This window comes from Colobus angolensis, unplaced genomic scaffold, assembly GCF_000951035.1.
Source record: "Colobus angolensis palliatus isolate OR3802 unplaced genomic scaffold, Cang.pa_1.0 Scaffold14, whole genome shotgun sequence".
NCBI classification, from domain to species: Eukaryota; Metazoa; Chordata; class Mammalia; order Primates; family Cercopithecidae; genus Colobus; species Colobus angolensis.
In genome coordinates this window covers 2,799,675-2,822,532 of record NW_012114488.1, presented here as the reverse complement: position 1 = coordinate 2,822,532, position 22,858 = coordinate 2,799,675, and the positions used below count along the sequence as shown (strand labels likewise).

General features: G+C 35.5%; 1 protein-coding gene across 3 annotated transcripts in view; it reads right to left on the bottom strand.

Moving 5' to 3' along the window:
- Positions 1 to 22,858, bottom strand: part of MSR1 (macrophage scavenger receptor 1) — an 87,837-nt gene that overhangs the window by 42,280 nt on the left and 22,699 nt on the right. For all 3 annotated transcript variants that reach the window (XM_011934892.1, XM_011934893.1, XM_011934891.1), the window contains exons 4-7: positions 19,934 to 20,346; positions 15,431 to 15,617; positions 6,130 to 6,210; positions 573 to 653 (exon numbers count right to left, since the gene is read on the bottom strand). In XM_011934892.1, coding sequence (XP_011790282.1) covers positions 573 to 653; positions 6,130 to 6,210; positions 15,431 to 15,617; positions 19,934 to 20,346 — 762 coding nt within the window. The remainder of the gene's footprint in view (positions 1 to 572; positions 654 to 6,129; positions 6,211 to 15,430; positions 15,618 to 19,933; positions 20,347 to 22,858) is intronic.

Sequence of the window (22,858 nt, the reverse complement as noted above, 5' to 3'; positions counted from 1 at the left end):
TTAAAGCTTAGGCTGCTGGCAGAGCTGATGGAAATAATATCATCATGCGTGTACATTTCAAAATGCTGAACAACCCTGATGATTAAGCACTAGTAGATAATAGCAGACAATTTATTTTGCAGAGGATAGGATTTCAGACTTCTCCGTATTTTGCTAACTGTAACTTCACAAAGTCTGGCAAGTTGTGGTTAAATGGGTATTTATACTTTGCTTCTTTTTTTTTTCTTTGCCAGTCTTTCAACTGTCTTTGTTCAAAGATGGATATCATTGTTCGTGATGATTTATTATTGTGAAGAGTTTATAAATCCTGTGTGTTTTTTTAAATGATTTTCCTTTGGGATATAGAAACTTTCCTCAGGTGAACAGAAGTCAGTTTCAAAAATGTGATTTCAGAAATCATTTTTAGACCACAAAATAACTGCATGTGAATACCAGTATTCACACAATGACCACTTTTCATCATCCAAGAATTTAAAAATATATATACTACATATACAACATTATGTATATATATAAATTACTTGGTGTTTCTTCTACATATTCCATAAAGAAAATACACATTATTGTAATACCTGGCCTTCCAGCATATCCTGGGAGTCCTCGACTTCCAGGAAAGCCAATTGCTCCCCGATCACCTTTAAGACCTGGAGGACCTACATTATTAATGAAGAAAAAAAGGAGGTAATAATTCATTTTCATACAGACTTGAGAGCATAATGAAAACATCTAGTTTTATAAGTGAATGTGAAATTAGAGAATCTCCAAATGAAGGAATAGTATCTTTCCTAAAATTTAATGTTTGACATTGAAAGATAATATAAGCAATAAATATAAACCTTACTACATTCAGCACATTGTAGCTACTCAAAAAATAACATATTGTTAGTAGAAATAAAAGCACATTAGAAAAAACAGATCTTGGAGTTGTAACCAGAAGACTTATGTAGTCAACCAGTAATCATCAAATGGCAGGATTTTTTTGTAGCTGAAATGACAACTTGAAAATGTAAAAGCTGAAAATTGAATTCTTAAGATTCGCCTTAGAAAAAAATATAACTCAAGCAATGTAAAGTATCAGTGAGTGTTTATAAAATAAATTGGTGTCTTGGCTCTGAAATATATTACTTTATCTATCATGGACCTCTTCTTACATATTTCATTGTAATCCCAGTGTAAATAAACATAAACACGCACACACACACACACACACACACAGACACACGATACACAGATTTACTTACGAGTATGTACGATATACTGAAACAAATCTAGGGTTTTATATGCTTAAATTAAAACTGAAAATGGCTATTTTTTTACCCAATATTACTATGGTGATCATAACAACTGCATACAAAAGAAAATGTTATATTCCTGTGAAATAAAATATTTTATCCTAGAGTTCAGTGGTTCTTGATAAACTATTGTAACAGTTTCGGCATCTTATTTTGTGTCATTATCAATTCAGAGAGATCTCATTCACCCAGTTTCACTTGATCCCTTTGGGAGGCACATTGTAAGAAATTGATTACACATCTTTTCCCAACACCAGCATTTTGGAATATTACTTTTGGTTCATAAGTTCCAGAAGACAGTGCTTATATATATTAAATATATTTTAAAAATCTTTTCTTGAGGTTTATTAATAGAGACACCAAAAACTGGGCTAACTTCCCTCTAAGAGGCACTCAGTTTAAGAAGTATATTATTCTTAATACTAAGAAATATTATTTAACCCAGTATAAAACTTTGATTACAACAGAAATTAATCAAACTTCCAAAGCAATAAAGTGATAAACTATGTATAGAAATATTAGTAAAGTCAGGACATTTCAACTCAATTTAATTACGAAGTAGTATATACTGGCTGGACTTCATAGTACACAGCCTAACAAAGACCTAACATCTGTTCTCAGTACACGCTGATTAATATTTATACCTTCCTTCACTATGTAAGTAAGGTAGTGAGACTGCTGCACTTGTAGTTACTGAGACCTGTCACTCAAATTTACAAATAAAAACACTGACAGTAAATTCTGCCAATTTAAAACATCTGAAAACATTCCCCTACTCTTTGTAGAGTGCCATTCACAAGTAACCTTCACTTTTACTATTTCCTTCATTAATTCAAGAAATATATATTGTACCAGTCTCAGTACATTCCTGCAGTTAAAAATATCCTTATCCAAACAGATCTTCCAGAGTGGAGAAACAATGAGAGACAGATAGTGAGAAAGGTAGCAAAGAAAGATGGTAATTTGGGGGTTATAATTTTAGAAAAACTGGGTAATGGAATAGAGAATGCCATGGTGCCTGCTTTAGACAGGAGCATCAGAAAAGCCCCTCCAATGCTGACTTCTCAAGTACCTTACAGTGATGCTCAGAACATAGCTGTTCAACTAAAAATCAAGGTTGTTCAACTACAAATCAAGTACATTTTCAATGGGAGAGCAAATAAATCTGTAAATGAAGCATATGAGATACTTGCATAGAAATCAGGCAGTCATAGAGCTCTGTTCTGGGAGATGGTTAAGCAGACTCTATATGGCCTATGGAGTTATGTGACTTGTTTGTTTAATGATGTTTGAAAATGCTGTCCCCAAAATATAAGCACTGCTGTTGAGCTTTATTGCATAAGATCAGATTCCCTGAGGCTTTCTGGAGGCAATTAACTAATTTTCTACAATAATCTGTGGCAATGGGAAGGGCCTGGCACCTACTTCTAACTCATGGACAATATAAGTACAATTACATGAAATCTCAGCCATGGGATGTTCCAAGAGACATTAGACATCTTCCAATAAGAATCCATCATTTTACAGAGATAGTTCCATAAGATCCCAGTGATCAAATCACTTACGTAAAGCTGGTCTGATAATTATTCACACATCCTAGGTGTCCTGCTCTGTTCTGGCTCCTTTCTGCAATGTAGCAGACTGGTTAAGGGCATGGACTCTGCACTCATACCTATTGGGGTTCAAATACTGGCTTTGCCACTTACCAGTTGCTGACTGACCTCGAGCAAGTCATTTAACCTCCCTGTGCATTGCACCTGTAAAACGGGTGTATTATTTGTTTCTGCATCATCAGGCTGATGTGATAATTAAAAGAGCTCATACATGTAAGCCACTTAGAAAATTGCCTGACATGTAATGAATACTTTGTAAATGTTAGCTTTTCTTGTTCTCCTCTCCCCCCTCCTCATCCTCATCATTTTCACCAGCCTGTTGTAAAGGCTTCTAAATTTAGTTTTATTTAATGATATGTACACAGTTAGCAGTGACACTGTCTGATTCATTGGCACCATTTGTTACCTCCAGAAGAAACCCGCTTTCAACACTCAGGCGTAGAGCGACAGCCTGGAGCCAGGCAACGTTCCTTACTCAGGTGTATATTTAGGGATCCTGTCCGTGTTGAAGCCTGAGGGAGAGGCCTTCTTGGGCCACAGCCTATGAGAAGGGGTGGGCCAGGGTAAAGATATATGTGGATATAAACATTAATAAAATATGGTTCCTCTCTTCCAATATCCATGGTTAAGATGACCTTTATTTTCTCTTCCGGAGACACGATTCCTATGGTGGAAAATTCAGACTATGTAAGGAAAGTAGATAGTATTGGCTGATGATGAAAAGTTTGCAGTCAGAGGAGCCTTCAGTTCTCTCCCAGGACATCTCATGTAGGTAGCCCCTTCCATGCCTACAGGTCAAACTACCTTGTTATTGATCACATGGACATAAACAGCTCCTTAGATGGCCCACACAGAGATTCCTTTAGAAAAGAAAGTTGTTTCTCCTTCAAAACATTGTTGTCATGGAAAAACAACTCTAAAATTGGCCCCTTAAAAGGAATGCACATGAGATCAAAAATCCTTGATCATGACATTTGCCTCACTTATATTATTACTTATCATCCTGGAAGCTCTGTGAATTCAGAGATTCTGTATCTCTTTACACATACTCTACAGGGTATTGTAGAACACCAGGCCTGGAGAAAGTGCTCAGCACATAGTTCTTGAGTGAAAAGTGATAGGCCATTCTCCCTAACATGCTTTCAAGGAAATAGTCCTCTAAAATAAATTTGTTCTTATTTGGGGAATAAAGCATATGTAAACATAATATCCACCGTAGTATATCAGTAATAATTCTACTATATTTAATGTATTAGTTATTTGAGGCTACTAGGACAGCCATTTAGGTTTTGCAGATATTTGCATCATCATGGTGAGTCTAGATGAGTCTGATTTGGTCAAGCTGAGTTTAGTAGGCTCAAATGGATGTACAGACGGGGACGTAATAAACCTGTTCAGTTTAGAAAGTAGAATTACTATGATTGTCCATCATATACTCTTTGCTTCCTGATTTCAGTATCAGATACAAGGCAGTCAGACAATCTGGTGGAGAAATGAACAGAATGTAGCAAGTAATCAGGGAATAATGCATTAGGAAAGATGCCTGATATTATGAATACTTTTCTTGCAGTGCACCAAACTAAATGGTAACCTGATACCCTAAAAGAGTCATCTGATTACCCCAGGAACTCGACCTGTCTTTTATGAGGAACTGGGTAATGCCTATGTATGTAAATGAGCAGTACCAAAAGCAACAAATTATGACATCACTTTTTACCCTGTAAATTTAAACCATGACAAATCATAAATTTACAATAAAAAAAGAACAAAAAACAAAATCAAAGACACAAGCTGAAATTTACAAATCCTTCTATTTCATATATTCATAGTTCGGAAACAGCTGCAGAAGATTTTCCCAAGATGAAGCATTGTATGGCAAGCTGTAGCCCAGACTGAACTTTCACGGTTGAGTTATAGAGCTCTGACAATTGCAGTTTGTATGGAGGAGCTAACAGACCCTTGACAACAGTAGTCTGGCAGCAGATTTAATACTGATTATTTCCCCTGCTTATGACATTAATGCAACATTGTTAGTATCTGCTTAGCATTAGTCAAGTAGAAAGGCTTTCCTGAAAAAAGTTCTTTCCTGGCAAGGCATTCAAAAGCACACCAATGCCAGTACCATCTGACCTGGCATATTATATATATGGGGAGGATTGCTATTTTATATACATAATATAAAACACGTGTACCTGGATGTATCATCTATCTTCACATATAATATGCCACATACACACACACACACTATATATGTATACACACATATACATGTATCTGCTTAGGTAGCTATCAAGTTCATGCTTTTCATTGTCAAAAATTATTTTTCTGATGTGACCAGGGCTAGTCAATATATTGATCAGAAAGAAGAACTTTTTATATCATCAAAAGACAGAAAAATAAGATGAAGTACGTGGTATTTAGACATTTTTTGGTAACACAAACCATTCTAGTTATAATTAGACCTTGCAATATACTTCCTATCATCAAACAGCATGCAGGATATTTCATTTCCAGCCAAGGCTAACATGACAATCATGTTATTATCTTTTTTATTTTTTCAAGCAAAGAAAGTTCATGTTCTCTCTTCTGTGTCTTCTATGGTCGTTTTCTAAAATATTTCTTTCAAGATTACAACTTAGAGGAAAACAATTTGAAACAGTTTTGCTCTTAGTAAAGCACAGAGAGTGACTGTCAGCAAAGATATGTCATCCCTATTTTAGCCAAAATTTACATTCAGATTTCATTAGTTTAAACAGATATATTCCAAATACTACATAAGAAATATAGTCCAATTTGCTTGTGATTCATAACTCACTACTAGTGTGAGTTTTTATGCCTTAAAAATGAGAGAGCTTGCAAATGTGAGGATGATTTATTTGGTGCAAAGATAATTTTTGTACTCCCCTTCACATATGATCTAAGGTTAGGTCTGCCTTATACTGTTTGCTATCTATTATATACATGTCATTCTCTAGACTTATGAACAATTCCATTTGGTTACTCTGGTTGAAGCATTTATTTTCTTCAAAAATCATGAGTAATGGTTATCATTTAGTACATTATATGATTAGGCTACTAGAACAGTTACTATCCCCCACCAACATTTGCACACACACACACACACCCTCTGCAGGATATAAATAAAATAGCGATCCTCCCCTATACATGTACCTGGATGTATATCATCTATCTTCACAGTATATGATTAGCTATAATTACCATACCTATTGGACCTGGAAATCCTCGTGGGCCACTTTCTCCAGTGGGACCTCGATCTCCTTTTTCACCTGGGGGTCCAGGAGGACCTTTAAAAAAATTACAGTTATTGATCATAGTTATAAAACATAGGAAACATTGATTAGTCATCTGTCAATATACTTATATAAGGAAATCTAAAGTCTTTTATTTGTTGTACAATAATATAGAAAATGTGTAAGACCAAACTTCATGAACGGAGGAGTATTCTGCTATTCAGGAATATAATGCCTTATGCTAACAAGGATGACATTGCCTCAAAACAAACAACCTAACAATATATTAAATGTGAGTGTGCCTCACACTTTTCTATGTTCTGAGAACCTGGGGGCAGAGAAAAGACAGCAGGCTGGCACAAAGTCGCATTAGCGTTGTACACATCCTAGGCAGTTAGACGTTGAGTTAGATATAATATGCAGTTAACTACTATATGGAAAATCTGTAAGTAAGAACTTAAAAGACATTTGTGATACCCTCAAGGGAAAGGAAAATTCACACACAGTAGGCAACCAGAAGCATTTTGTTGGAACTGACCATAAACTCAGATATTTGTCAGTGAGCTGGAGATCGGAGTGCATGGTGATGGTTGAAGTCTTCATTGAGAAAGCAGGATAATGAGGAGTACTTTCAAGAATGAAGAGAAGGGGAAGGAAGATAATTCTTAGGGAGTGGGAAAGGTATGAGGAAAGGCAGGAAGATGAAAATGAGTAGAGGAATTCTTTTTTCAAGTAAAATCCTAAGTCAAATTCCTAGATTGGTATAGATACTATAAACAATATGGAGACACTGCTAGGAAAACTTCAGCCTAATCATTTTTGTCAGGTGGTTCTCCTGAGAGCTGTGATTAAACATTACCGATTTAGTCATTTGTATTTTCTGTGTCCAACAAAACAGATACCTGGTCATCACGTCTTTAAAATGATTATACCTAGCATGTCTTTAGAACTCAGAAGTAATCCTACCTACATACCATGTTCCATATGGAGTACAGAAGGCAAATATTGTCTTCTTTATTTAAAGAAGAACACTTAGTTTCCTTTTCAACACCAAAAGAAAGAAACAGAAAGGAACATTATTCCATAGATTCACCACAGAATAAGGACATAGTGATATTTTAAAGGAAACATTTTCATTTGCTACTGTTTGGTCACATACATAGTCCAAGGAAAACATACAATTATATACAGCATCCCTGGTTAGAATGCACTTATTTACAAATTTTAATCAGGTGAAGGTATAATACCTGAAGAAATCTAAGATGGGGCCACATACATAAATAAAGATTATCTCATGAATAAGTATATTTTGTCCATTTTTTTGTTGCTTATTTTGACATCATTGACTCTACTTCTGTCTATTCCTCTGGTATGTCCTATTTTCAAGGTATTTTAGTTGTAGAGGCTCAAGACATCATTACTCTTCTCAATAGAATGCCCCTTTCTCTTCATATGCAGCATTGGACACACATTTAATTGTATTTTTATAATAAAAGCAACTCTACTTAAAGGAAATATAGAAACCTAGAAAAGCCATGAGGAAAAATATAATTCATAGTTGTATTATTTTAACTAAAGATCTTTAACACTTCTTTCCTAAGTGTGTATGTGTATTTTTTCCCACATAATTGTCATGCAAACAACATACTACCGAGCTTTTAAAAATTAACCAGGGTATTATAATCTAAGGTACAGCTTGATTGTTGTGAGACATATATTTAAGTGCTGCACAAGAAATACCAGGTTTCACCAGGCGCGGTGGCTCAAGCCTGTAATCCCAGCACTTTGGGAGGCCGAGACGGGCGGATCACGAGGTCAGGAGATCGAGACCATCCTGGCTAACACGGTGAAACCCCGTCTCTACTAAAAACTACAAAAGAAAACTAGCCGGGCGAGGTGGCGGGCGCCTGTAGTCCCAGCTACCCAGGAGGCTGAGGCAGGGGAATGGCGGGAACCCGGGAGGCGGAACTTGCAGTGAGCTGCGATTCGGCCACAGCACTCCAGCCTGGGCGACAGAGCGAGACTCCGCCTCAAAAAAAAAAAAACAGGTTTCTATATCAAGGGGAATTTGTATGTGCTCCCTATTCTCTGCAGAAGAATGTAGTACTTCCCAAGAAAAGGGGTTTAACCTGCATAACCATGAACACAGCTGCATCCATTCGTCACTACATAGTGATGAATCAGAGGGGAGAGGGGCAAGCAGGACAGACACTCAATTTGCAACCTGAATTTTGTTGAACTAATTGAAGGGAAGCACAGTGATAGTATTCAAGGATGGTGTTTGGAAAAAAGTGCACAAGCAAAGATTTCAGTTTAGTAACTAAGGATCCAAAGCAAGACTCAGACATTCCAGGAAAAACCAGAACATGAAACAAGAAGAAACAAGAGACACAGACACAGAGAATAGATCTAGACTCTTAGCCTCTTAGATGGACTTCTCACCATTTCTTTGGTAAGTAAGAGATAGAAGGAACTCTCCTAATTACTAACTATCCTTTCAATTATACTACATGTAATTATGAGAACTGCATACAGCTTTAATTTTGGAGTATTAGTTCAATCACAGCAAATACATCTGTGTTGTTTTGCAAAATTTGGAGTTAAAGATCCCTCTCTGTATTTTTATATACAAATACTGATACCTGGTATTCGAATCCTAGAATAAGAAAAACAGGTAAAGCTTTTTGTTAGACTTCTAACTAGGCGTGTTGAATGTACATTTTTATTGTTATTCTATTCTTCATGTAACATTAATCTCACTTATTATGTTTCATTTTTGTACGTTGTTATGGCCCTTTTACTGTTTCTAACAAAATGTTGGAAGGATCTCAATAAATGTTTTAGGTGTCCTTTAGATACATTGGGGAAATAAAATAACAAATTATATACCACTTTACTCTTAGTTCCTGAGGCAGAACTTTTCAGAACAGTATCCACTACCTTGCCACCTTCCAAAACTAACCTCCCCTCCATTCCCATTGTAGCTCATGTTGTCACCGTCACACAGCTGGACTATTGCTAGAGCTTTTCTATCTGGTCTGAATGCGTTTTGTCTATTTCACCTCTATTTCCCTCAGTGTTGGCTTTCTTCTTCTTTTTGATAAGAATCTGTTTTGCAATGTCTCCATCAAATTAAGGAAATACAGTAATCTATTCTGCCCTATTATGGAAAAAAGAATAAAGACTCAGAGTCTCTTGTAGTCACCTTCTTTGTTCGTAGTTTCCATTCATTCTTTTCAAAATTTTGTTCCGTATCGACATAATAACTGCCTCGTGGCATCAATAAATGGACAAAATGCTACCTGTCAGCTCCCTTGCTGATATATGTCAAAAAAACTGGGTTAATATTGGCCAAAATATATGATTTACTCTAGTTCAATAAGCCATAGAATTTACATTATTTTTCATCTTTAATATTTTCAATTATAGTTATAGGAATAATTCATAAATACTATCACAATAATCTGCCATAAAGAATTACCTTTATAAAACACATGCACAAAATCTACTATTTAGCTTCCTCCATGATCATTTCTTAAAAAGGAAAATTAAGATTTCTATATAACCACAAAAAAGTACTGATATATAATATGTGATAATCATCAATATCATAGATCAACATTACCCAATTTACTAGAAAAGCATACCCAGGCATATCATATCATTTAAAATCCTCAGATAACACAGCACTAATAATATCTGACTAAGTTTCCAGAGCTATGCTTCGCTAGTTCTTATTCATTATGAGCATTAATTTTCTACTTTGTTTTCAATCTTGTCTCATATTCAGATCATCATAAAAATCTGCCACATCTTCTAGTCTATTGCTGCCTAAACCTGCATCTTTTTTTTCTAGTTTTCATTCTCACTGATTTAGATATGTTTAATCTGGAAGACACTTTAAATACTGTTTAACTAAACATATTTATAGAGGGTCAGAGAGTGACTTGCTCAGGGTCTTAAAGCTAGTTGGGTAAAATCAGAACTAGAATATTTCATTTCTTTCCTGACATCCTATGCTACCATGTTCTAAATTTAATTGACTTCATTTTCCGTATCTTTTCTTCCATTATTCCTGAGCTGAGTTTTTCCTTTACACAGTGGTTATATTAACTCACAATTCAGTTTTTTTCCTTTTGTTAAGTGTTCGGTTTTGTTGTTGTTGTTGTTGTTGTTGTTGTTTTCAGAGATAGGGTCTTCCTACTTTGCCTAGGCTGGTCTTGAACTCCTGGGCTCAAATGGCCCTCTTGTCTCAGTCTCCCAAAGTGCTGGGATTACATTGTCTCAGCTTCCCAAAGTGCTGGGATTACAGGCATAAGCCTACAGTCCAGCTGTTAAAATCTCAATAATTAATTGTACAAAACTCCATATTCAAATGTCCTCAGTTGTTTTTTCATTTTCTCTACTATAAAAAATCAATATTTCTTTTTTGGTGCTCTTATACCCTAGGAAGCCAATATATCTAAAATCTTTCCAAGTAAACAAAATGTTAGCTAGTCTCACCACAGAGCCATATTATATTTTATTTCTCTTAAATACCTTTCTCTAGAGTTCATCTTTGCTTCTTTAAATCATGTTATCCCCAACTCTCCACCAAACTCTACTTCACCATTTCCACAATGAAATTGTATGTAGTTCTTTAAGAGTCTAATTATTATTATAACTACTTGAGAAATGTATTAAAAATCTTTGTCTCTTTTAACTGTATAATTATTTAGTGATTACTAATATAAGGGAAGAGAGAACACGAAGTAATTACACTCATCCTACAATCAACACATGATAAAGGATAAAGCACTCATTAATTTCTAAAATATGCTTCTTAAGTTATAATTTAATTAATATATACATTATGGCTAGGTGCTATAAGAGATATAAAGAATAGTTTCTAATTGAAGTAACTTGTGTCCAGGAAGAGTTAACACTGTTCTGGAAGAGAATATGAGATACTTTTAAACTTCACTATCACATTAATAATTCTCTTGTGAGAAAATACTTAATGTTCTTAATGTTCTGTATTAAGAAAGAAATAAATGTCAGCTGGGCCTTACTATTGGTAGAACCAGCAAAGGCTTCATGTGACAGGTAGCATCTTAGATGGACTTTGAATGATAAATAAGATATTTTCGAATACAAATCGAAGAGAAAATATTTCAAACAAAGGAAAATACATGAGGCAGCATGCACAAAGTACTGGGTGCATTAGAATCACAGTCAAACTAGTTGAAATATTTGATATACAAAAAAGACAAGGGAGGGAATGAAGCATTCAAGATTAGTTAAGAGACACACTGAAGAAGACCTTGAGTACTACAGGCAAAATAGTATGTCTAATGAGGGGGCAACACAGAGTCTTTATGCAATCTAAGACTTGCTTTAGGAAGGCTGTATTCTACAAGGGTGCAAAAAGTATTACCGTCAATTGCAACTCTGGCAAAGAAGTGATAAGAATAATTTATATGACGATATAAAGAAATGACAAGGGAATAGAGAATACAGAACATTGAGAACTAATAGTGGTCTTGGGAGATATAAAATAATTAAAATTGATAGCTTGCAAACCAGGAAGAATGACACCGCTATAACAGAGTGTAACTTGCTAAGAAGAAAGTGTTAGTTTCACTTATTCACTCAACACATATATAACTGCTCTCCACCTATTTTCCAGGCACTCTGACAGGCATTGGGAATGCAGAGGTAGACAAGAAGGAGAAGACTTAACCTCACAGAGCTCACGTTCTACTGGAGTAGATACAAGCTAAACAAGTAAGCAAAGGTAGAGATGACATAATTTCATATAGTGGTAAATACTATGGGGAGATTAAAGGAAACCATGGTAGAGAGAGATGGGGGAGGTTAGAATGCGAATGGTGGAAGGTGGAGGAGGTAACTTCAAGTGGAGCCAAGAAGGAGTAGGGATGTAGAGAAGAACATTTCAAGAGAAAGAGAAAATATCTAATGTTTATTATGGACAGCATGAAATGAAACAGGCACTTTCTCTTTATTAACTTTTTACTTGTTTATGGCACTTAATTTTCCACATTTCCAAGCAAGGCTGAAGGATGACAGAGGGAAGATTTAGAAAATTAGGGCAGAGAAGTAGACAGGTGACAGACTAAGTAGAAGTTTAAATTTTATCCCAAGTCTAATGAGAAGATATTGGAGGATTTAAGCACGAGAGAGAAAAGACACACCTAGTGTAAAGAGAGAAACCACACAACCACACACATCTAGTAATTTGTGTGGGTTTTCTTAAATAACATTGTTTTTTTGTTGTTGTTTGTTTGTTTTGTTCTGTTTAGAATGGACTAAGAGCAGAGGCAGGGGACAGCAACTGAGAAACGGATCCCAGACTGGGATATGGTTGCTTGAATGAGAGTAGTAATAGAGAGTAAGAAAAGTTTGATTTGAGATATTGTATGAAATAAGAATTAGTAGGATTTACAAATAGATTACATAGAGAATGAGAGCAGGGAAGTCAAAGACGGCTTCCAAGATCATGGAGAGAGCAGGTAGTGGGAAAATGACAAAACCATCAAAAAGACTGAAAATGCAACAGATTTGAGGAGGTGGATGGGGGTGGCTAGTTAAGAAGCGAGGATTTGCTTTTGAATTTGTAAAGCTTTGGACATTTATTTGAAATCCAAAGTGGAGGTATCTAATTGTTAGAGAAAAATCTGATTAATTCAATTTTTTCTTTATCATCTGTTTCACTATGATAAATACTATATGTGATATGTATTCTGTATAAGCAAGCTATAAAATACAACAATAATGAGAATATCCTTGCAACATCACAATCCAAGAAATCGGTATCTACCTATATGTTCCCCCATCTCATTCATCTATTTCCTTTTCACAGATAAACATTACCCGAATTTTGTGTTTATCATTTTCTTAAATTTTAAAACAACCATTCTATTACATATTTATGTGTCTGTAAATTTACATTATTTAATTTTACTAACTATAAGCATTAGAAGTAAAAATTATCTATGTATCGTTTTCTGGGACTCATTTTTATTTTTTTTTCATTGTCATCACTTGATTATTAGGCTTCTTAATTTTCTCAAACTAATGTATTTGAAATGAAATCACATGAAGTTCTTAGTTCTATTTTTCTAGTTGCCAATGTTGTAAAATGAGACAAAATATTAAAATCATGAAATACAGCTTAACAGACATGGAAGCTGGAATGAGAACATTCAATACGAATTTTATGTGAGTTACAGAGGAAAGGAGAGAAAGAATTGTGAAGAAGCAATAGTCAAAGTGAATGAAGCTGGTTATATTCACAAACTGATAGACATAAATCTACTAATATAAGTAGTACAACAAATGTTAAATGGATAAATTATCAATACAAAAACACAGATAAGTAAAACTGCAGATATGAAAGACATAGAGAATGACAAATCGATTGGTGGCAGTCATTTTAAGAACCATAAGAAAAGCTTGAAGCCAGGGGACCAATATTTTCAGCACACTGATGGAAGTAATTAAAATAACTGTCAACCTAAGAAGTGTGTATGTAGTACAACAGTTTCAAAGATCAAAACAAAATAGAGAAAATGAAATCAGAAGTTTCATTAACAATTTACTTTCACTAAATGAACTTCTAAAAGATATACTTCAGGCAGAAGTGAAATAATCCCAGAAGAAATGACCGAGGTGCATTTAGAAGGGAGAACAACTGGTAAATTCATGGGCAAATTTAAATAAATATTTGTTGTGGGTGAGTGATGACTATCTGAGCCAGTGCTGCAGAGTTAAATAATTAACCAAGATGGCTGTAGATAAAGAAAGACAGATTTATTAGCAAAACCAGGAAAATACGTTGTAAGGAGTCAATGAGCAGGCCGGCAGAAGAGAAACTGATTGCCAAGAAACAAAGGTTTGCTGAAGATTTTATAGAATAGTGTTTATACCATATGCTGAAGAGAGTTTGTGCAGTACTGATAAGCCGAGGTTACAGTGGGTTAACTTGCAGGTATCTGGTGATAAGTTTCATGCAGGAAGGACCTACATGTTCTGGACCATGAAGAAAGGCAGATTTATAGCTTATCTTCTTTCTCTTTTTGCCTTCCCTGGTTCTACCAGCCTGACTACTTTTCCCTAATTACGGCTCCACAATATTGTCTGTATAAAAAAAGAAAAATAATATTGACTAAGTTCTCAATTAAAAAAATAAAATAGAATGAGCTATACAAAAATATTAGCAGGAAACTAGGGAAGAGGATAATCAAAGCATTTTTAGTTCCTTGTGTATTTTAGGATGAATGTTAAAATACTGATCAACTATAGACTTGAAGATAAATGTTAAGGTCAATAATCAATAAAAATTAGAAATATACTACAAAGTTTCTAAAACCTTTTTGGTAACTTTGGTAGAGAGAAAAATTCACCAAGAGAAAAATCCTTATTGCCAAAAGTGGCAATAAAGGAAAGCAAAAGAAACACAAAGTAAACTGGAGAAAACCAGAGCACAAAATAAGAGAGTGGAAATAAATACAGTCAAAAGAGATGGTCAGATTATATATTTTTTAAAAAGAAAAGGTAAGTGTTCATTGCAAGAGACAAACCTAAAATAAAGGATACCAAAGGCAAAAGGTTGCAGTGAAAATATAGAAAAATACCTGCAAATCAATGAAATCAAAATATAGAAAAAAACCTATAATGTAAAGGTAAAACTAAAATATCTAAAATGTAAAGCCAAAACTGAAAGTGCATATATATATATATCTTTGGTAATATTGGTAGAGAGAAAAATTCTTATATATTCTATATACATATATAGGCTAGATTTAGTTCACCTTTTTTCACTAAGAGGTGCTGCAGAAGAAATGGACAAATCCATCATTATTTTGGAGAGTTCAAAGGATCCTTTTAATTAATAATACAGTCAGGTAAGAAGTAAAAAAGACTGAAAGTTTTGAAAAAACAATATTAACAAGCTTGGTTTGTGAACATGTGAAGAAACTTGTAATTACAGAAAACTTGTATTCGGTACTTATGGGATAGTTTTTAACAATGAGAAAATCATTAGACCTTAAGATATATTTGGCTTATCCCTTTCTATTTAAATGACACCCGGCTACTGGTTATCGTACCCTGTCTTGATCTGATTTTAATATTCTTTCCTCTGGGTATCTGCAGTAAATATATGCTCAAAAACTATTTATTTCAAACCACAGGATTTCAAATATCAAATCTCTGCAGGTATCAGTATATTTTAATATATGTCATCTTCTGGAGGAATGACAAGACATTTTACCTTGAATTAAAGTGATATTTCTCAAGGTCTGAGAATGTTCCCAGTCTTTCAGTCTGAGATCATTGGTGATGTTATTCAGTACTTTCACTTCTCCTTTTATTTCCTGTTCCAAATGCACTTGTTCTTCTTTCATAGCCATAATTTCTGCTGATACATTGTAAACACGCTCCTCTAATTTACTGATTTCCTGTAAGACACAAGTAGGCATTCACAACCTTTGTTACATACATAATTATCAAATATGAAAGTTCAAGAAACCCTCGGAGTTCAGGTTTTTAAAAACATATTACAGGAATTTTATGGAATAAAAATATGGAGATTAGAAAACTGTTTTGAAAGTAGTAATTCTTTAATTGTGAAACATTTCCTCTTTTGACTGAATGGCTGAATGTTTATAATCACAACCCCTTTCAAAAAATCAATTTAATATATCTATGACATGTTTCTATTCCCATATATATAGACGTCAAAATGCTAACAAAATTAAATAAACATCATAAGGTTTTAATTTATCTGCAGTAAAACATCTTCATACTGTACTTAGAGTGAGTGGCATCATATTCAAACTCCATAAATTTGATAGATTTATATGGGAAATTGTTTTACAGTAATAAGCAAAGTTTAATGTCATAAGCCTCAGTGGTGATGAACATTGACAATAGATTTTCATATCCAAAAAAACCTCAAACTCGCATATTAACAGTGCTTTCCTTTAAATTTGCATTACCTCTGTATTTGAGGCATTAGTATTTTGTGTTTTCAAATACATATATATTCTGTGTATATTTATACATATGCATTCATAGACTTAGAGTGTGAAACAGAGAGAGGATCTTCCTATATCCTGGAATATGGTTTTATATTTTACTCAATAATATATTAAGGATATTTATCTATTTAAATACTTTAGAGACTGACATTTTCAGTAATTTAGTGGAATTGAATCTATTTCTCAAAATTTATTTAGGATTCCTATTCATAGTGTTTTGAGCTGTGCACTTTTCTACAACTTTAAACAATGCTGCCATGAACATCATTTTAAGTGCATTCATATGTTGATGTAAGTACTTCTATAGAACATCTTCCTGGAAGTGGATTTGACCAAAGGGACTAAATATTAAACAGTATTTTTCTTCAACTATTGCCGTACTGCTCTCCAAATATATGCGATCATTTTTCTTCCTGTTACTGCGTGTCAGTGCCTACTTTTTGCAGCTAAATACTGGGTACCATTAATATATTTAAATTTGCATAAGAGTAGGTACATAGCAAATCATTATTATTTAACTTGTTTTTCAAATTATAATGAGGTTAAAGCAACCAGTCATTAAATTTCTGACAATTAATATTTATTAATTTCTCTTTTAGATCCTTCGCTTGGTTTTCTCTTTTGGTGTTGGGATTTGTCTTTTTGATGAACCAAATCTTCTCATCTATTCTGGTAATAATTTTTATCTCCGTGTTCTTTGTATCCCATTTTCTGTCTTCACTGTATGCTTTATCATTGAATTAAGTACTCCTATGTTCTAAAGTTGATAAATACTCATTTCCCATTTGCACATGGAAATAAGCCCGTGGTATATTTTTCTTTAATCCAGATGTAAAGAGAAAATTACACTCTCTTGAGCTGGACTGGACTAGACAAGCTGAGGTGAGAGGCTCAAGATGCTCAGGAAGTACGACCTTTGAAAATAAATGAATGTGCATCTAGATTTGCCTCTTCAATGACAGTATACATAAGCAGAGAGGCTTATCAGCTTTCATTGCTCTAACTGTGCCTTCTTCCAAACGAAACCTTATCCTAGATTAGAATTTCTCTGTCCTGCACCTCCTCCTTCCCTGACCATTTGACATTTTCTGTACATACCATCATCACAATAAAGGTGAAATGGTGGGCATGGATGTTTGTAGAGCACACCACCATGAAAAATACACTTGACTTAATTTAGGTGGCTAAAAATTGCTGCAAGTATGTCAGGTAGCTCTAGACGTTCAGCATAAAGTGTTAAGGGACTAGAAAGTGATTTTGCTTCCTAGAAACCAGGAATCACTCAGCTTTTTCATCATACCGAAAAGCTGAAGCTACTTTTTATTTTTATTTTTTTGAGATGGAGTCGTGTACTGTCACCCAGGCTGGAGTGCAATGGCATGATCTTGGCTCACTGCAACCTCTGCCTCCTGGGTTCAAGTGGTTCTCCCAAGTAGCTGGGATTACAGGTGCACACTACCACACTGGGTTAATTTTTTGTTTTTTGTTTTTTGGTTTTTTTTTTTTTGGTAGAGATGGGGTTTCACTATGTTGGCCAGACTGGCCTCGAACTCCTGACTTCGTGGTCTGCCCACCTCAGTCTACCAAACTGCTGGGATTACAGGCGTGAAGCACTGTGGCTGGCTGCTGAGGCTACCTTATTATTCTCTTCTTTGAAAACTGCATATGGTGCTTACATTTGTCAAATTTCACTGGAAATTATTTTTCCTGGGAGGAGGAAAAGTGTGTTTAATTTCAAAAAATCCTATACAGCATCCACGCACTCCCTCCACACGCTACCACCAGTGACCCTCCTAGAAACAGGCATTTAATTTTGTAGTCATACAGTCCTTTTGACCTCTATCGATGGAGATGATAGATGCCACCCCGTCTTTCATTTGCTGCCAATGTTCTTCCTTTTTCTTTCAAATTAATGTTTGGTGTGTCCTTAATAAGTGTTATGCTCGTGTCACTTATAAGCCATTTCTTCAAACGACATTTACAAATTCAGGCATTCATTTAATTTATTCCTACATTGAGCTAAAGATTCAAAGATCAATAAAATTATTCAAGCAATGGGGATGAGAGTCTCAACATTGTTTTTCAGTGTACACAGGAGTACACGCACACACGCGCGCACACACACACACACACACACACACACACATAGACATTGGCACTGACCTAGTTCCTAAGTCTCTGTGAGTGACTAATGTTTCTAAAGATGTATATAGGTTTCAAAGTTTCACCATTCCCTTGTATTTCCTTTTCTAATGCTGGAATTCCCTCCAAAACGTGTCGTCTATGCAAACTCAAATAGCTCACTGATCACCAGATTTTGATTGTTTCCATTAACTATCACTTCAAACAGGTTCAAAATTTCTACCAACTTCCAAATGGTTTCCAATTTGCTTTCAATTTCTCACATATGTGGGTTCAAAAGCGTACCACAGTCAGCCAGACACAGTGGCTCATGCCTGTAATCCCAGCACTGTGGAAAGCCAAGATGGGTAGATCACCTGAGGCTAGGAGTTTGAGACCAGCCTGGCCAACATGGTACAAACCCCAACTCTACTAAAAATACAAAAATTAGCCAGGTAGGGTGGCATGTGCCTTTGGTCCCATCCCAGCACTTTGGAAAGCCAAGATGGGTAGATCACCTGAGGCTAGGAGTTTGAGACCAGCCTGGCCAACATGGTACAAACCCCATCTCTACTAAAAATACAAAAATTAGCCAGGTAGGGTGGCATGTGCCTTTGATCCCAGCTAGATGGGATGCTGAGGCACGAGAATCACTTGAACCTGGGAGGCAGAGGTTGCAGTACGCCAAAATCACACCGTTGCACTCCAGCCTGGGCAACAGAGTGAGACTCCATCTCAAAAACAAAGAAACAAAAACACTCCATGGTCCTCCAGGATTTAATGCACTGCCAGAATCAAACGTATCCTTCTTCTTCCATCTCATTCACCTTCCCACTCTCCTTACCTCATCTCAGTGCTCTTCTGACCCTATTGTTACATAAATAGTATTTCTTCTCCACTCTTCTTTCCCCCCCAACTTAATCCATGTTTATCCCAATAACTAACATTTTAGCTTCCCTTCTTTCTTGTATCATCAAAACTATGGACAGTTTCTTCTTTGTACACTTTCTCTAATATTTTGATAGCCCAAGACTTTAATATCCCCATACCCTTTGATATGCTTACTTATTAACAATGTAGGAAACACTGATAGATTTTAGAAGTGACATGGAATAGAAACAGAATATCAAGGCAATGGGATGAGGTTCACCAACAGACTCCCCATACACAAACTGTAATACCATTGTCTTCTGACACCTTAAGTTGAGGACCATGTACAAGTTCAAAAGTTCTGAGTGAAACTTACAAGTCAAAAAATTCTAAGCACATCAAATGGGTCTGTTGCAAAATTCACACATACAGAGTGTTCACGTCTCAAGATCTGCTAAGATAATCTAAAAATTATGATCGGTTTAGGCAGTCTAAAAAGACATTTTAACAGTATTTATAAAATATGTAAAGGGAGTCTATATTCAATGGGAAAATTTCCCCCTTTTTCTAAGAGTTTGGAGATAGCTCATCCATTTTAAATCCCTTAACATTCATTTAAAATCTTTTGATACATTCACCGCAGAAATCAGGGTAAACAACTTTTGCTTTCCTGTACTGCCTAAGGAGAAGAGACTTGGATAGATTCAGTTCCAGCACGTGACCTTGCCTTTCCAAACTCTTACCTCTTGTTGTTTGAAGGTTTTCTCTTGGATTTTACCATTCAGCTTTTCTATGTTGAGCTGCAAATCAAGCAATGTGGTATTCAAACTTATTAAGGACTTGGAGATTTCATCTATTGCATTCCCATGTCCCTGGACTGAGGAAAACAAGGTACTTAGCTGGAGAAGAATGTCATTAAATCTTTGATCAGTCGTCATGCTGAAGTTCTGGAAATGCTCTGCATCTATGAGATTGGCTTCCATGTCTGAAATGTGCTGGATTCTCTTCTCCATGTTGCTCATGTGTTCCATAAAGACTTCCTGAAATCTCATTTCCTCTTCACTGTCATTTCCTTTTCCTGTGAGACTGTGAGTTATATCGTCTGCATTAGTTGAACCAACTGAGCAATTCTTCGTTTCCCACTTCAGGAGTTGAGCTGTATATTTAAGTCAAAATAAACCAGTCATGGCCTGATCCTTAAATGCATACACTATCACATCCCGTATCATTCCATTCTGTTCGTTTTATTCCATTCCATTCCAACATTTTGAATGCTAGGCTAAATCAAGTATTTACTTTTAATCTACAATGTGTGAACCACGCTAAGTATATTGCTGAGAAGCATACATTCTCCCTTTCCCATTTTATGTTAAGATGATTCCAGGATTATATCATGCTTTCTGAATTGCTGCTTATATGAATCTTCTTGGCCACTGATTTTGGTTTTGCCAATTCAAAACAATTCTATAGACTATGAAAGGCAATGTATCTACAGAACTGTTGTTAGAATAAAGTGAACTAATGCTTAATCCAGTTTCTGAAGTAAGCATGTTGAATAAGTTAACAATGATAATGATGATCATGAGGATGACAAAAGCAATATGTGGTAAAATACTGGTATCATGAACAGCGTGGGTAAATTGTTGCTTTATCTTCTTCATTCTTTCACTTGAGCTGCCAGAAAAGTGTCATTTTCAGTTAACACAGACCTAATTCACAGTTGGTAGAGCAGGAAGTTGGGCAAATATATTTTTTTCTCTTTATAAAGGTACTATTCTCATAACACTCCATTCTAACTATTATAAAATATATTTTCACAGCATAAAATTTAGAAAATGTAGATAATATGGAAAAATAATTTATCATGAATCTCTCCATTCTAGCTTAAACTCTAGGATTTTGGTGTATGTGTCTCAAACCTTATCATATTATTGATCTTAAAATGCGACATTTTTAAATAATCTGGACACCACTTTTTAATGTAATGCTCCATCATAAGTACTTTTTCATATTAATATTTAATATTGTTCTACAAAAATAATTTAAGAAACTCTATTGTATTATATGCATGGATCTGCCAGATTTATTTTAAAAAACAGCTGCATTTAGTTTGCCTCGGTTTTCAGTAATATAGTCAATGTTTTGATGAACAATCTTGTGAATAATTATTTACCAAATTAAAAAAATTGTATTCCAAAACAGTATTTTAGGAACATACCGAGTTGTTGATAGATATCCCCAAATGGGCATATGTTCTCTAAACAAGCTAATTATCATTCTGAAATAATGTAAAGCAATATGTTTTATAGTTTCAAAAAAATAAAAGGCATAAACATCAACTTTTTATACAAAAATAGGCAGGGTGCATTGGCTTATGCCTATAATCCCAGCACTTTGGGAGACTGAAGCAGGTGGATCACAAGGTCAGGAGATCAAGACCATCCTGGCCAACATGATGAAACCCCGTCTCTACTAAAAATACAAAAATTAGCTGGGCGTGGTGGCGGGCACCTGCAATCCCATCAACTCAGGAGGCTGAGGCAGGAGAATCGCTTGAACCTGGGAGGCAGAGGTTGCAGTGAGCCAAGATCATGCCACTGCACTCCAGTCTGGGAAACAGAGCAAGATTCCATCTCAAAACAAAACAAAACAAATTCTTAATTTTAGACAATGAGGAAAATGTTAAACACAATCTTACCACTATTCAGTGATGGTTGAGGTTTTCTGTTTTCCTGTATCTTTATATATGTATCTGTTTACACCTTTTACCGACACGTATGTTAGTCATATTCATATTAGATTGGATGTATAAGATTTTCCACATTTGACAATTATGGAACAATAAAAAGAATAATTTCATATTGCTCAAAAATATATGCAGCTCCACCTGAGTCTATCAATTTTCTTAATAAAAGTGATATGATGACAGTACAATTTTTATAGATTTTTGAGAATTAAACAACACAAGTAAAACATTTAGTTCTACCCCTAACTCAAGGGTTTTGTTCCATAAATGAGAGCTTGGTGTTTACATAGAATCTAGTTCCCTGATTCTAGAATCTTCCTACACTACTCCCTTACCAACTAGGCTACTCTGAACAAGTTACTTATCCCTCTCCTTGCTTTGGTTTTCTCAATTTGTAAAAGTAACAATTACCTCAACAATGTTGCTGAGCACAAATGAAACAGGCATATCTATTCCTCTAAAGTGCCTTATAAATGAGAGATACTATCTATCAGTTATAGAGTCCACTGTATTTACTACCTTTGCTTAAAAAGGCTGTGGTTGGATCACCTGAGGTCAGGAGTTCGAGACTAGCCTGGCAAACATGGTGAAACCCCATCTCTACTAAGAATACAAAAATTAGCTGGGCGTGGTGGCATACACCTATAATCCCATCTACTCTAGATGCTGAGGCAGGAGAATTGCTTGAGCCTGGGAGGTGGAGGTTGCAGTGAGCCGAGATCCTGCCACTGCACTCCAGCCCGGCTGACAGGGTGAAACCCCGTCTCTACTAAAAATACAAAAAACTAGCCAGGCCTGGTGGGCGCCTGTGGTCCCAGCTCCTCTGGAGGCGGAGGCAGGAGAATGGCGGGAACCCGGGGGGCGGAGCTTGCAGGGAGCCAAGATGGCGCCGCTCACTCCAGCCCGGGCGACAGAGCGAGAC